The sequence below is a fragment of the Periophthalmus magnuspinnatus genome, chromosome 6, assembly GCF_009829125.3.
Source record: "Periophthalmus magnuspinnatus isolate fPerMag1 chromosome 6, fPerMag1.2.pri, whole genome shotgun sequence".
Taxonomy (NCBI): Eukaryota; Metazoa; Chordata; class Actinopteri; order Gobiiformes; family Gobiidae; genus Periophthalmus; species Periophthalmus magnuspinnatus.
Genome location: NC_047131.1, coordinates 2,893,763 through 2,909,274, shown reverse-complemented (window position 1 = coordinate 2,909,274; position 15,512 = coordinate 2,893,763). Strand labels below are relative to the sequence as shown.

At 36.9% G+C, this 15,512-nt stretch overlaps 1 protein-coding gene across 7 annotated transcripts in view; it reads right to left on the bottom strand.

Annotated features, from left to right (window-relative positions):
• ppfibp1b (PPFIA binding protein 1b) overlaps positions 1-15,512 on the bottom strand; it is a 28,766-nt gene that overhangs the window by 5,508 nt on the left and 7,746 nt on the right. For 2 of the 7 annotated variants that reach the window (XM_033968238.2, XM_033968239.2), the window contains exons 3-18: positions 14,839-15,044; positions 12,945-13,034; positions 12,749-12,862; positions 12,261-12,392; positions 10,967-11,059; positions 8,163-8,280; positions 7,508-7,552; positions 6,245-6,306; positions 5,801-5,885; positions 5,350-5,462; positions 5,068-5,168; positions 4,646-4,706; positions 4,284-4,458; positions 2,599-2,631; positions 1,529-1,670; positions 156-287 (exon numbers count right to left, since the gene is read on the bottom strand). In XM_033968238.2, coding sequence (XP_033824129.1) covers positions 156-287; positions 1,529-1,670; positions 2,599-2,631; positions 4,284-4,458; positions 4,646-4,706; positions 5,068-5,168; positions 5,350-5,462; positions 5,801-5,885; positions 6,245-6,306; positions 7,508-7,552; positions 8,163-8,280; positions 10,967-11,059; positions 12,261-12,392; positions 12,749-12,862; positions 12,945-13,034; positions 14,839-15,044 — 1,702 coding nt within the window. The remainder of the gene's footprint in view (positions 1-155; positions 288-1,528; positions 1,671-2,598; positions 2,632-4,283; positions 4,459-4,645; positions 4,707-5,067; positions 5,169-5,349; positions 5,463-5,800; positions 5,886-6,244; positions 6,307-7,507; positions 7,553-8,162; positions 8,281-10,966; positions 11,060-12,260; positions 12,393-12,748; positions 12,863-12,944; positions 13,035-14,838; positions 15,045-15,512) is intronic. The other 5 variants (XM_033968241.2, XM_033968240.2, XM_033968245.2 and 2 more) reach the window with 3 other exon arrangements.

The following is a 15,512-nucleotide window of genomic DNA, read 5'->3' as shown; positions in this document are numbered from 1 at the left end:
CTATCGTGGTACTATTGTGTACTATGGGGCATTGTTACTCCCACAGACACAGCTTTGTGAAGAGCCTGTTCCACTGTGTACACAACAGATCAAAACAAGCCAAACACATTCTGAGGGTCATTATTCAGACTGAACACACACACACACAGACTCACTTGTTGCTTCGTTGCAGATCACGTGACCAGCCCAACCTCGGTCCCGCTGTAGCCCGCACTCCACCCCTTTTGAACTCGCCCTCAGGTAGGTTATCATCCAGGTTGAATGTGGTTGACCGACTTCTCTTTAGCCTTTAAACAAAGACAGGATATGGTCAAAAACAAAGATTGTGAAGCAATGAATGACAAATGAATGAAGTGGGTCATTGAATACTTCAATCCAGTAAAGTAACAAGACAATACACAACCAGAAAGAGTTTAAACATCTACATTCATGAAGTAGTTTGAATTCAGAGTAATTTATTTAGTTTTTATAGATCTATTAGAACACACAAAAGGCTAATAGAGATTTTTACTACGCTTGAGACCAGCAATTTAAAGTGGTGCAGCTTCAGGATTGCTTGATACACTATACTTACAGACACAGGAGGGTTTTTTAGGGCTGCTGAAACAATTACTTACATCTAATAGTTACATCAAAACACACTGAGGCTTGGTCTTACGAAGTGTTCTCAGAACTGTTCACTCTTTAACTGCATAATTTACAGTTAAAGAAACCATTTATCCATTTCTGTTATGAGAAAGACACATGACAAACCCATGTGCTGTAGCGAAAGACTAACCCAACTATGAACTTTAGCACAGATGAACAGCTCTGAGGCATGTTAATCACAGCCCCAGCATATTATTCTACTTCTTCTCTGTAGCACCCATATAGGTAATAAGAAAATCATTTCTATAACAGAGATATAGTGGGTCAGTATTTGTATTAACTAAAGGACATACTTGCAGCTTTGTTTTAGCAGACATCGCTTTAGCGATATTTGCTCTGCATTAGATGTGGTTCCTCAGCATTAGATGTGGTTGACAGCTGTGTTAGAAGTTTGTAGGGAAACAGGGCTGTAGTGGAGACTAAAAGTTATAGAGTTTATAGATATTTTTAGATTATATAATTAATTGGGTGAACATCTTCAAATTAGATTTAACATATTAATCTACAAATTATCATCAAAACTGATCTGTTCTGGGTTTCAAATGACATCACAACGTTCCACAGGCCAATACCATAATACACATGGGAGGTAGCTGGCAGTGAGACCCCTCAGTGTGGCACGGGAATGGGATTTCTGCATTAAAATGCAGATTTATGTTGTAATATAGCGACTTCTGGGGTCTAGTCGCTGATAGAAATGATCAGGATTGCTGGTTTATTAACCAGCAATTTATATTGTATTGGGTGTGGCACATGGTGAGGTCGATTATAGACCTCACTATAATCGCACTAGAAAAACATTCCTTGAAGCTTAGACCAACAGTAAAACATGAGTGAAAAAAGGGCTGTAGCATGACAATCATGCCCATGTTGAACTCACTTTCCAAACAGTTTAGTGATGCCTTTAGATTTCTTGCGGCTCTCGGGTGTCGTGGGCAGAGTGTGGGTGCTGTCGCTGTTTGTGGACCTCTGTGGGACCCCAGCCAGGTCCAGGTGGTCTGTGGTGGGCCGCTCCGTTTCAGCTGAATAAAAAAAATATACAAAAAATCTGAAATATTAAAAACTGAAGGTGTTTGATAAATGGAGACAAAGTAACCAACGAGTGACAGGTAAGTTGTAAGAAGATGCAAGCAAAAGATGTGTACATGCATTATCCTGAAGTAAGATCTGACACAAAACTGGACCTAAACTGGGAAATTGCAGCTGATAAAGAAAAGAGAAAATGTTACTCATATATAAAAGGCGTTTATATGATAGTGACGGGCGATATCAGTTCATTCAGTTGTAATACGATGCCAAGTAGTACTATAGCAAGTTAAACAATGTGGATTTGACACCGATACCAATGACTTTTGTATTAAGATGCTTTGAAACGATCCACTTAAGAATTTTACCTTGGCATTTATAAGGGTTATGATTATTTTTGTTCCAGCCCAGTTTTAACTTATCTTACATGTTATTTATTTTTAGCTTCACAAACTCTGAAAGTTGTGACACTCTTAACTCTTCACAGTGAATAACTAGTACTAGGAATGTATTAGAAAAGTGAGGAATAAGTTTGAACTGCTGCAAAGTTTAAAATAAAGTTGTGTTTTTCATGTTGTGTTTTTCAAGACACTAAAATCTAAATGGTCTAACAATTAAATACATGGGCACTTAAACTAAACTATAAATAACCTTGTGTTCAAATTTTAATGGGAGAAAAGTGAATATTGCACTTATAGCATGAGAATCTATATCTTTGACAGTACCACAGCATTGTTGATTCGCCCATCACTAATTTGAAGATGCATTCTGGTTATGTGAGAAACTTTGAAGCGAAAAAAGTAAATATGAAAAATACATGCAAGGTACAGGCAAACCAGCTAAAGATTTGCTACATATTGCTCACACTCTATAGGTTGGTGTTTTCAAAGGGACTACTGGGGCCCTACAAAACCCTTACTGTACCTAGCTGAGGCGCACTGGCACTCCGGCTGCGGTCTTCATGTGTAACAAAATGCACACAACACACCATAGGATCCAACAACAAAAGCACAAGACAAATGACAAATATTATGAATGAAATCAGCGGAGAAATGGCACCAATTGATACTTTGCAGTCACATCACGCTGGAGGGTTTCTGCATGCAACCTATTATAGCTGCATTCACACATTGATCCCAGTAAATAGTAAGGTGCAAAGTGTGAGGACACTCAGCAACAGTGACCCCCATTCACACATGCACCGGTCCCAGAACACTGCCAGCTCCGCTCTATTCACACAAAACATGGCATTTGTCTGTCTGCACTCTCCTACATAGCAACGCATCATGCATCATTTAAACTGAATAAGAAGGGAACGTAACCACGTAGTATAACGAGGAGACCAGCCGTGTAATTGCAATTTTCTGGCTTTATTCACACTTAAGCCTTCCCAGTAATTTACCAGGGAATTTGACCCTGTCCTGGCAAAATGCAGGTAAATTCCAGGGTCAAGTGTGTGTGCATGTGTGAATAGAGCTTATGATGGAATGTTCAGCAGTTATTATGGTGACACAATTGATACATTAGCAAACACTGCCAAAAAAGTCTGAAAACTCAAGAAAAAATAGAAAATAGATTTAACCTTGACATTTTCAGGAGCCTGTGATCAATAGAAACGTTCATGGCCTCATTTGGGAGATTGACTAACAAGAAAAAACAGTTGCCTAGTGCTAGCTAATTTGTGACTGTAATGTTATTGGAGAGACTTATTTAACAGCACAAATCAGCTCACCTGTTAGAATGCCAACTAAATCAGTTCTTTCCAGTCAGTGTTAAAATAAAGGTCAGATTGAAGTCAAATTTGAGTAAAAGCTTCAGTCAGAGGAGTACCATTAATTAGCTTCACCCCCAGGGAATGTTGCTCATCAGCTGCAAAGTATCAATACAGACACATATACACCCAAAAACAGCACAGAGAGGGCGACAGACACACCACGGAATAGAAACAGACTCCCATAATTAAATATGGGACCACAGTTTATGCGGGCTGCAAATTACGGACTTGGGCCCAAAAGTTTACCCCATGGGTGTGGCTAGAGAAAATAAAATGTTAGACAAAGTGGTAGAGACAACCAAAAAATATCACTCCTGAGTCGCAGAGGACCATAATGCACAAACAGATAATCAAAATTAGGATTAAACTAGGAGTAAACCTGAAAATAAACCTGCAATAGATCAGGACTAAACCAGGTCTAACACAGGACCACACAAAATCTAGTATGAACGCATCCTTAATCCTGATTTGGATATGGTTTAATATGTATTGATTATTTGATAGAGACATATATATATCAGTTTGATTGAAGTTTAGACCTAGACAGACCAAGATTTGGAGTCATTTTATATTATTAAGAGACTTTGGCTGGAAACAGGCTTTATTATAGTCTCCTATCTCTATGAGCTTATTGCAGTTCGGGTTCAGTAGTCCTGGTCAATCTTGGTTTAGTTCTTACACTCAAATTAAACACACTCTATAATGTATACTGCCATCCTCACAGTATAAATCAAATGGAGACACTTACATTACATGAGTCAATATGCAGTCCACACCATACTTTTCTACTGTTTTTGTATAACAAACAGTACACATAATAAATTGGCTGTCATACCGAGGTTAGGGGTGCTCGAAGTCTTTTTGCCTCCTCGGATTTTAAAGAAGCCTTTTCCAAAAGAGGAGCGAGCCTTTCTGGATCCGAAGCTGTCGTCTTCAATGGAGGCAGGCAGGGTGGCTGAGGGTCCTAAGGGCGGTTTTTCAGCGAGTTTACTGATCTCCACACTTGTGTTCTGAAGAAATACAGACATAACAATCTCAAATTCCTTCTACTTCGTCTAAAGATTTCATGCATAATGGTTTAGGGAAACAAATAGTAAAATAATGTCTTTGGTGTCACTGACAAGGTTTATTATTCAGCTGTATGCAACCACACAACAAAATCTGTTTGGACATCATCTGAAAATATTCCAATCTCACCTTTTCATTATTGATCTTATCCAGCTGCTCCTGACTGCTGGATTTAGCTGCTTCTTGGATGCTGAAATAAGTAGAAAGAGCATTATGAACCAACTAAGTAAAATGTGCATTATTCTGTAGTTTTTTTGTACTAATTTTGGACAGCCTTGGTCTTTCATATTGCTTAAGGTCTATACTGTATGGAAATCAAGTAAATTTATCTTTATTTATATGAATCAAAGCATCAGCAGAGGGCGCACTGTTAGCACCCTGAAGAATGTAGAATGAGAAAGTTGAATGTTAAAGTTGGTTAGCTGCATTATGAAGGAAATGTTAGCACTAAATGATCAGAATAGAGCCCTTTACAAATGTATATAATAAGAAAAGTAATATTTTGAAAATGTAAACAATATTTTCATCACTGTAGAGTAATAAAAAGTCACCTCTCTCTCTCTCCATCTGTTGGTGTGGACTCTGACGCTTGTTCATTATCTGAGGGACTGGGCGACGGTGAAGACTCCACACGAATTCTACTGAGATTTTCCTGCAACATTAAAATAATCCATTACCAGACCACACACTCATCTAGACTCCTTATTAGTGTCAAGACTGTGCGCTTAGGGGTGTGATAATTAAACTAATTGAACAGGCACAGCAACACTCATTTAAGAAGTGTTATATTGACATAACAATACTTGGCACTTTTATAGTAAACTTCTCTTCACCTCCTCTGGGCTGCTCTTGAGTTCTTCAGCCTCTTGTTCTGACTCCACACACAGAGGCTGGGAGGAGAATGTACCGACAGGACCATCAAGACCCTCGTTATCTTTGGTTTTGTCTGGACACGAAAATGATAAAAAATGCTTGTGTTATTTTGTGCATAGTATAATTTTTAAGAATAGCAGAACTTTATAACTGAAATAAACTTAGTGGTGAATGTATGTTATAGACGTGTTGTAAATATAATGATTTGATTACGTATTTGGTTTTTAGAAGCTACTAACTGTAATCATTGCATTTAAGCATCTTATTAAGCAGTATATAACTCTTGTCTGTGTATATGCATGTACAAAATAAATACATTATAATTCCATAGTGTTTTACTGTGTTCTTTTTGTTAGTACATGAAGATACGTAATGTTAGTAAAAAACCAAAATACATTTTTTAAGTTTTACCTTTCTTCCCCTGTACCGACATCACCATGTCCTGCACTTTTTTATACCGCTGCAAAGACTGCTTCAGTTCTTCAATCTTACGATCCTAAAGAAAAAAAACAAAAACACACACACATTTGATGATTATGCTTGGCTACTGTAAGTGGTGTAATATGTACAGCTGCACACTAAGGCTGAACAATACAAAATGATTAAAATTGTGATTTTGGGAAACATAATATAACAAAAGGTGTATATATAAATCAGGATAATGGTAAGGTCCTCAAGTTCAATTTGCAGAATTTGTTTTAGTCATGGTTTAGACTTATTATTTAATAAATTGTAACTATTATCTTTGTTTTAATATACTGCATAATCAAACATAGTTATCAAACAGCACATATTTTTCTAATATCATGCAGCCCTAGTGCCCATGACAGCACTTTTCTAACACATTATTTGTACCTTCTCTTCATTAGCTGCCATCAGTGATTCAACTGCTTTTTTCATCCTCTGCACTTCCACATCTAAACAGAAAGATAAAACCATTAAACCAAGCACCAGTTGTAATAAGAAAATGTATCATTAGTTATCACATTATCCCATAAAACAGGTCATTGGATTATTTTAACACTCGAGTATTTCAGTGCTTTAGAATGATGACAAATAGTGTGTACAGACAAGACCAGACAGTGGGGTTAGTGACCACTGGCTCACATGTACTGGGAATACTTGGATCAAACACATTCTGGGAACATAGGCACATTAAACAGGATGAGAGAGCAGCCTGAATGGTTATAACAAACAACGCAATCCATTCCTCAATCCTTTTCAAAACACAGCACACATTCCTCATTGCTAATCAGGAAACAAAACACAACATACATACACTGGACTTGTGGCTGGGTTTAGGTTGTGTCACAATTAGGCCTGTCACGAAATTACAATGTCAACTTATCATTCAATACATAATGATCGAGGTGGGTGCTTTTTTGTTTAAGTGAGTGTTTAGTTGTCTGGTCACTGTTGAATCTTCCAGAGTTATGATGGGCATGATTGACAGGTGGTTTAGCCAATCAGGGATGAGTATGATCCGTCTGTATGAAAACGAATATGGCTGCTTATGAGGTAAAGATGAAATTAAAAATGTCACAGGGAGCTGAAAAATATTGAATTTCTGTGAGATCAATGAGCAAAGCACTATACTGGCACTGCGTCACTGAAATAAACAAATGTGAATGCACATGAACATGTTGGTTCTGGCTCGAGGCACGAGAGGGGGTGTGGGGAGCAGACTGACATCCATCTGTATAAAAATGCACAGAGAGATATCGTTCTGGACTTGCTAAGGAATAGAATAAGTCACTTATATGGCTCCTTATAGATTCAAACTAACTCCTAAAAGTGTTTCATTCTGCTATTTATTTATTGCAGCACATGCTCTTAACAATATTGTACAATTACAATATTTTTGGAGATAATCCTTTTGTAAGGTTATTGTGTCAGTGGCATAAATCAGTTTCAATATTATCGTCAATATTTTCTTAAGCTAATTATCGTGACAGGCCTAGTTACAATGAGGTGGAACTGACTGGTATTAAAACTTAAAACAGGTTAAAAATGGACAAGCAGAGTTCAGGAGGCTCATGCCCGTTCATGCAGACAGAGACTGGGGCAGGTGCAGTCATGGACAGGTGCAAAGGTAAACACAAGCATAAACACCCTTACGTTTTTCCTTCAGCCTCTTTTTAAGAGTTTCTTCTGGGTGAAAAACTGAACAAGACAAATATATATTACACTAAATACGTTTGGCACATCCAGCGAAGTGGTTGGTCAAAAATCACTCCAAGGTCACTTACAAAAATGGAGAATACATTGATTATTATTCAGATAATTTTAATGCTATACAGTGGAATATTCCAGAATAGCATTGGAGACAAATAGGTTCCAAGAAAAGTTACACAGTGCAGAAACTGTGAGATGTTTGGTTGCATGTTGTTCATGTATAATTCATCTATTCAACTGTCAGTAATGGGCTGGTCCTAATTTATATATTTTTTATAAATCACGTTAAGACTTCAATTTTACGCTGTGTAAATCTTGTATATTGATAAATATTTAGATGCATTTTCTTAGTATACTTAGTATTAAGAGCAGTAACTTGTGGTTTATGGTGTAAATGAATGATAGTAACCAAGTAGTTTGCCTTCACATTCAATTAGTTTTAAAGTGACAAGGTGGGTGGTTGGCCAAAAATAACATTCCAAAATAGTTTATAAAAGCTATTATTAAACTTATATCTTCAAAATAATAAAATGAATGTATGAAATACCCGCTTTGCCGTGGAGCTCATGATCCCGTGTGTGATTTGACTGACACTCACCCTTTTCTGTGTGATCTCTGGAGCCTGGGCCGACAGTTTGGAAGCCTGTCTCGTCCTGTAGCCTCCTCATGTCCATGTCTTTACCCTCCAGCTGCCTCCTCAGAACAGACAACTCCTCCTAAGAGAGAGAGAGGGAGGGAGGAGGTGTAGAGAGACAGGGAGAAGGGGATGAAAGAAGAGAGAGGGGGAAGGGGAGAGAGAGTGAGCAAGAGGCAGGGACAGAAAGAGGTAGGAAGAGCAGGAGTGGGATTGAGGAAGAGAGTGAGGGGGAAGGAGAGGGGATAAGAAAAAGAGGAAAAGAAAAAGGGGGTGAGAGGGAGTGAGGTAAGAGAGAGGGAGAAAGAGAAGAGAAGGTGGAGCGAGAGAAGGAAAGTGGGAGCGAGAGAAGGAGAGGGGATGACAGGGAGAGACATGGAGAAAGAGAAGAGACAGAGAAAGAGAAAAGAGACAGGGTGGTGGAGGGAAAGAGAGAAATTAAGAAAGAGAAGAGAAAGGAAGAGAAAAATAGAGGAAGAAAGGGGTAGAGACAGAGGGAGAAGGGTAAAAAGGAGAGTGAGTTGAAGTAAGTGAGGGAGAGAGAGGGGAAAAAAGAGAAAAAAAGAGATAGAGGGGGGAGGGAAACAGAGAGAGAAAGAGTTGAGGGTGGGGTTTACAAATAAAAAGAGAAGGAGAGGTGCAAGAGAAAAGGAAACAGATAAAGAGGAGGATGAGTGAGAGACATGGAGAGAGAAAAAGGGGACATTGGTGAGAACATTCCCTTCACATGGACACGATGACTCCCCCTCCCCTCCTCCCTCTGAACTACAAACAAACCACAACAAAAAAGAAAAAAAGAGAAATGTTCCCAGATGCTGACGTGGCACAAAGGCATGCGACTCACACCTGCTGGGAGCGGAGCAGGTGCAGGGACTCAATCTGGAATGTCTGACATAACAAAACACCAAAAAAAGGGGGATACTGTTACTGGGTTTCAGAGAACATCTCAACCTTCTATAGACCAACATTATTAAACAGAGTTAGGGGCAGCTAAATGAATATTATTAAAATACAGATTTGTGGTTATAACACAGTGAGTTCTTGGGTGTAGTCTTGATAGAAATGATTTAGGTTCAACATTTGTGAATTTACCTTCTGGATATTTAATGGCAAGTAACAACAGGAAAAACTGAATCTGAAAAGCACCAGTTCAAATGTAAATGGCCAAGTTTGAAAAAAAAAGACATTAATTCAGAGCATTAAGTTTGTTTTGAGTAGTTTTGTAAGTTGTTGTTCAAGATCATTTGGTTAGTTGATAATCATGATTATTCAGGTCACATTATAATTGGAAAAAAAAACACAAAAATAATTATTCCAGTTTTAGAAGCAAAAGTTATTTAAATAAACATGTGCTCAAAACAGTAAGCCAAATAAAACAGCATTTTTCACTTTAGCTTCACTTTAGTCACTCGAGGAATTATGGTGAAAGAAAATGCATCATTTCACAGTTGTTTGTCATGGTCATGCAACACAAAAATGTGATATTGTAAAAATCCCTTGTCGTTACAAGTAGGTATATAGATGAAGAAATTTCTCATTGATTTTAAAATATATACTTTTTTTTTTTTTTCTTAATTTCCTATAAATAATGACATTACTTTAAATACTTGATGTGAATATGGGCAACAAATCCCATTACTTGGGCTGTTAATTTTTAAACACATCAGATATGCACAGCCTTTGTTAAAGCAAGACAAATATTAGGCCTACCGGTAATAGATTAATATGACCTAGTTACTATTACTCAGGTTGATACATCTGAATTTAACTAACGTAAACAGAGCTTTCCTTTTCACATGGGAAAAACACAAGTAACAGTAAAAAGAGACATTAAAATAAAAGCATGCATTTAACAACAGTATTTAAGCAACCATTGTGTTTTTACTATTCGAAAGGGGTGACATCATTTTGCATACCAGACTGAAAGAAAAAGAGGACGGATTTGAAGAAAATAAAAACCAGGAGGCAGTTACAGGGAGAGGGCCAAAACCATAATGACACAGCTAACAGAGCAGGCACAGCAGAGGAGCTACAACCTTCAGTGTCTCCAGTTTCAGCTCTCTTCTCTGTTTCTCAAACTGAATCTGACCCATTTTGATTTTCAGGCTAGACAGCTTAGCCATGACAGACTAAAAGATCCAGCGACAAAGCAAGAGGCAATGCAAAAGGTCAGATGAGAAGAAAATACATGACAGTTATATCAGGAAGTGCAACGTTATGTTTTGAAATGATTAGCAGACTTAGTGTGCAAGCAGTTTATTGATCATTTAATATAGGGCTGCAACTAATCATTGAGACAGAATGATTATTAAAATGATAGCTGAAACTAAAATCATTGTTATTTTCCAACTAAATCCATGTTAATAACTTAATGATATTGTTTGAGTTATATGTAAAGATTTATTAAATATGATCACTGACTACTTTAAGCATTTGAATTGTTATTTAGACTATAGACTCTAAAACTCATGGCAGAAGTCATTTTATAGCAAAGACAGCAGCTAACACTTTTATTTGAACAAAAAGACAATAAAACTGAAGACTGAACAATTTCTAGTTTAACAATAATATATGTTATTTGTAAATATTCTTTATCCAAAATGTTTATTTTTCATATTTTTTCTTTTCAAGATGCATATTAAAACATTTAATGTTCAATAGAAATAATTGTGGATTGATTAAGCAATAATTATCACTGACTTAATGACTACTAAAATAATTGTTAGTTGCAGCCCAAATATATACTTATTAAGATCATTAGAGCGTACCTTAGTCGACTTAAGTTTCTTCTCATACTGTAGCTTTTCACTCTCCAGGTCTGTAATTCTGTACCGCAGTTCATTGATCTCTAGAATCAAATCCTGAAACAAAAACACAACATTGCATAAGAAATAAAAAGCAATTATACAAATAATAGCAAAATCTGTGTCTCAAAAGACACAGATTTTACCTATATATGTTTTTTTTTCTCCACACTTCAAATAAGTATATATATTGTTTGTATATTGTTGTATATTGATTTTTTTGTATGGATTAGTATCTTAGTAGTAATTGTGGTTGTAAAAAAATCAACACTGTTACTTCTAGTTGTGTTTAGTGCAGTAGAGAGTGATGTTTAAATAAGAAAAAATGAAAGGAAGCCATTTACAGAGATGAATGTGCAGTGGAGCAGACACAGACTGTGCCTTTTGTTCAGGGCGGGTGCACGAGACAACACAACTCCTCCAACAAAAACATCAAGGCCTTTCCAAGTTTTTTCACTGGGCAAAGGGCACTGCCATTGTTATCCGATTTAACAATGTGAGTGTAGTCTGATCTGCATACAGCAAAAATGATGCCAATATTAAAAAGGGAAAAAAAGTATTTATCAACTATGGGGAGAGAAGACTGTAGTGGGTTGAGGGGTCACCCAATAATCAGTCAACAGTTCAGATATCAGCTCTGATCCAGAAAAAATGGGCTGTCTTATAAAGTTTGAACTTTTACAGTTATTTACCTTTCAAATAAATACAGAATCTGTACAATGTGAAAACATAGAAACGTTCACATTGTTTTTCAATGAAATAAATGCAATTTTTGATTTCTGCACTGGTATTACTATACTGGTTAAACTATTGAATATATTGGATATCAAAAGACACTTAAAAGTAAAAAAGCTGGATTTGAGCATTTTTAGTTCAAACTTTGGTAATAATGTGAGTCCAATGCGACAGAATAACATCCAGTATAAAAATCTGCAGACTACTATGTAGCAACCTCAAAAAATAAAAAAGCAGTTAAAACATTAGCTACTAAAGAAATGTAAAGTGTTTACAAGTGGAACATGTATGTAGTGAGAGGAGAGGAAACTGTCATTGTAGGAGTCTCATGTAATAACCTTTTAAAATAACAATTGTATCTAAAAAAAAAAACAACCTTGCAAAATAGATTCAGTTCACCTTAAGCAAAAACTAATTAACCCAAAAGTTACTTCTGCCTTGAACCAGGAGTCAGGCCTCCATCAGAAGAGGAGGACAAAGGACAAAGAGGCCCCTTATCCTACACTGTAGTGCTCTTAAATACCTCACTGTCCCTGAATCGCTCGTCGAAGTCCAGTCTGTCCTTCTCTATAGAGTTTAACTTGAGTTTGAGGTTTGACACTTCAGAGATCAGCTCCAACTTCTGAGTTTCCAGAGCTGTTCTGCACAAAAGCTCCTGCAAAACAAACAATACGCTCAGTGTACAGCTATGCACTCTGATCTCCTCCATTTTATTCAAAGTATATTTCAAATTTTCCCAATTATGGGACAAAAAATGACATTTTTTCTGTATTGCAATTGCAACAAGATTGGTGATTAATGTTTCAACAATAGGAATGAAAGTTTTAAACACATCTAAAAGCATTCATTTTTAAAAAGACTAAATATGGTAAACTGATAAACTAATATGAGAATTGCATGGATGTTTTAGAGATGAATACAGTGTTATTGATTTAATATATTTTGCAGCTCTAGTGAGAAAAATCTTATTTGTCTGTGAAATTTCTTTCCATTTACTTCAAAGGGACCCACCTGTTGCAGCAGTTCCTCTGTGGCGTTGAGTTTCTCCCGGTGTTCATCTAAACAAATATCCAAGTCTCGTATTTTCTCCCCTTGAGCTTCCACTTGGTCTGTCAGCACACTGACCTAAATGTGAACCAACACAATATGTTGATTTATCATTATTTATTTATGAATTATATGGTATTAGTTGCCCATAAAGCCCCACCTGAAGTACTAGAGACTCCTTGTCACTCTCCAGTCTGGTGAGTCTTTCTTGGTAGTGGTCTCCTCCGCTTAGAGATATGTGCCCATTAGACTGTGGACAAACAGGCAGAAGACTCTGAATTGGGATGAGCAACATATTATAATACATTCACAAAAACTCTGTTGGTACTTTTGCATTCCATCAGAAATATGCTAAAACATGTCTGTAAATGTCTTGGCTGAGATGTGGATGGCCTGTATAATAAGTTGCATAACTTTTTATAGCAGCAGGTACTTTTCAATACATATTTTTGTAGAATTATGAACAATTTTGAATGTTAAAAGCTTGTAATTTACTTTTAATTAATATTATGAGTCATGATCACCTGCTACATATGCATCCAAATATGGACAACAAATGGACTGACAAATATCAGTTTTAGAGATAGACACACATGACTGCTAATTAAAAGTCCTAATCACAGTCACACTAACACACATCACAAAGGTTTAAGGTGGATGAAGTGTCTTGCCCAGTGACACAAAAACAGTATTAAATTCCTGTAATTGGGATTGAACCACCATGCCATCCTGTTGGTGGTTCATCACTGGGCTTTCTTTAAATATAAACATCTAAACAGACATTATCTTCTGGCCTCTGATACACGGAAAAAATGCCAGCTAAACTCAACAACAAGTGCCATGCAGTTGTCATTCATATATCATTATTAGTTATGTTATACCTGATGGATACAGGAGCTTATTTATCTTTCTCTAGTTTCACATTTGTTTGAGAACAGTGTGTACCCTCACAAACAAGACCCTACATGGCTGTGTACTGAGCAGGAGCATTACACCAAAAGTCTGGCATTTCTCTGGCACACTGCCCATCACTGTTTCATTCACAAAAACTGCATTTAGCCGTGGCATTTGACAACATAGAAGAGCTTATGTTGCATTCCTTATGAGAGAGAAAAATAGGCAAGCAAAGAAAAAAGGGAAGCAAAACAAAATGTAAACCAGATGTGTGGAGTGGATTCAAGGGACAAATGTATCAAGATGTAAATGATGTGAATTCAAAAATAGAATTATTACACAGTGTACTATTTAGAAATGTATTATCATCCACAACAATCATTTCAATTCTGATTTCAATTATGTGCAACTTCATTAATAACAAACAATAAGCTCACAGGAGACACAAGGCTGTCAATATGTCACACTAGCATACCAGGAGCAACAACACAATTAAATGTTCAAGAAATACATGTCTATGTGATGAGCTTAAACTTATCACCATGGAGACAGGAGGTGACGCTACCAGGTAAAGCTACTGGTCAGATCTGTGGAGTGGTGACTTTGCTCACAACAAGAATCCATCTTATTCAGTGTGTTTAGCAATAAAAACATTTGTACAATAATATATGCAAGGTAGATATGCTAAATGCCACATATGGAACATCCTAGACAAAGCAATAACATTTTTATTTAATTTTCAACACAAGAAGGTGTTACCAAGTTACACAGTCTATCTTTAAAGTCACAGTATGTAACTTTTAGCCAAAAAAATATACAAAATAAAAGCATGTTAAGTTTTTTTTTTGTTTTTTTTTTTTTATTGCCCCGATAAACATGCGTCTTTACTTGCACCTCCACAAACCTGACACTGATTTGGCTAGGCAGACGGCTCGTTTCCATGGAAATTTGGCTATAAACACCCACGGTATGGCATAAAACCACAGATAATGTTCCAAAGTATGGTTTTGACTTTCCGTTTCCATGGAATCATGCAGATGACATTCTATCTCCAGAAAAAAGTTACATGGTGTTTCTTTAAAGTAAAATTCATTTAAATTATTCAACCATGTATGGCCAACCTCTATTGCACACATTATTTATCCAGAGGCGTCATTTACCATGTGTCCCTGCAGCCACTCCACCAGACTATCGGCTGTGGAATCTGGGATCTGGCATCTCAAACTCTCCCTCTCATCGGCCTCCATCAGCTCCAGGACGTTCCTCAGGTCCTCCAGGAGATGCAGGGCGCGCAGGCTGCCCATGAACGGGGAGGTGGGAGACTGGCAGTCAAAGATCCCATTGGAGTAGTCCAGAGCCTTTGAGCCTGTAGTCAAACAATAAATAAACAATACAAAAGACAAGTATAAATTAAGGAAGACCTATTGTACTTTTTTCAGGCATTTGCTAGTAAATTATCACATATGAAGATAATTATTGTACTTTTTGTTTATTGTTAATGGCAATATTTTTAGTATAAAACATCTTAGTAATAGAAATGGGCCAAATGACGGACTGTTCAAAGCTGCAGAGCTGATACATAATATGTCCCCTTTTATGTCCACTATATAATTCTGATGCTTTTGGTTAAATTTTTCAGGAAAGTGGGCAATCAAAGTGCGGCACCAAAGACCCTTCTCCAGATCTTGAACTGAGATCTGGAGTACCAAGCTGGAGCACAAACCTATACAGTAGGTGTAGGACAATAATACGTATACATCTGCTTCATATTTTTTTCTAGTTAATGCAGCTAGTTTTATATAATAACATAGTTCTTATTTCAACAAAAAACACT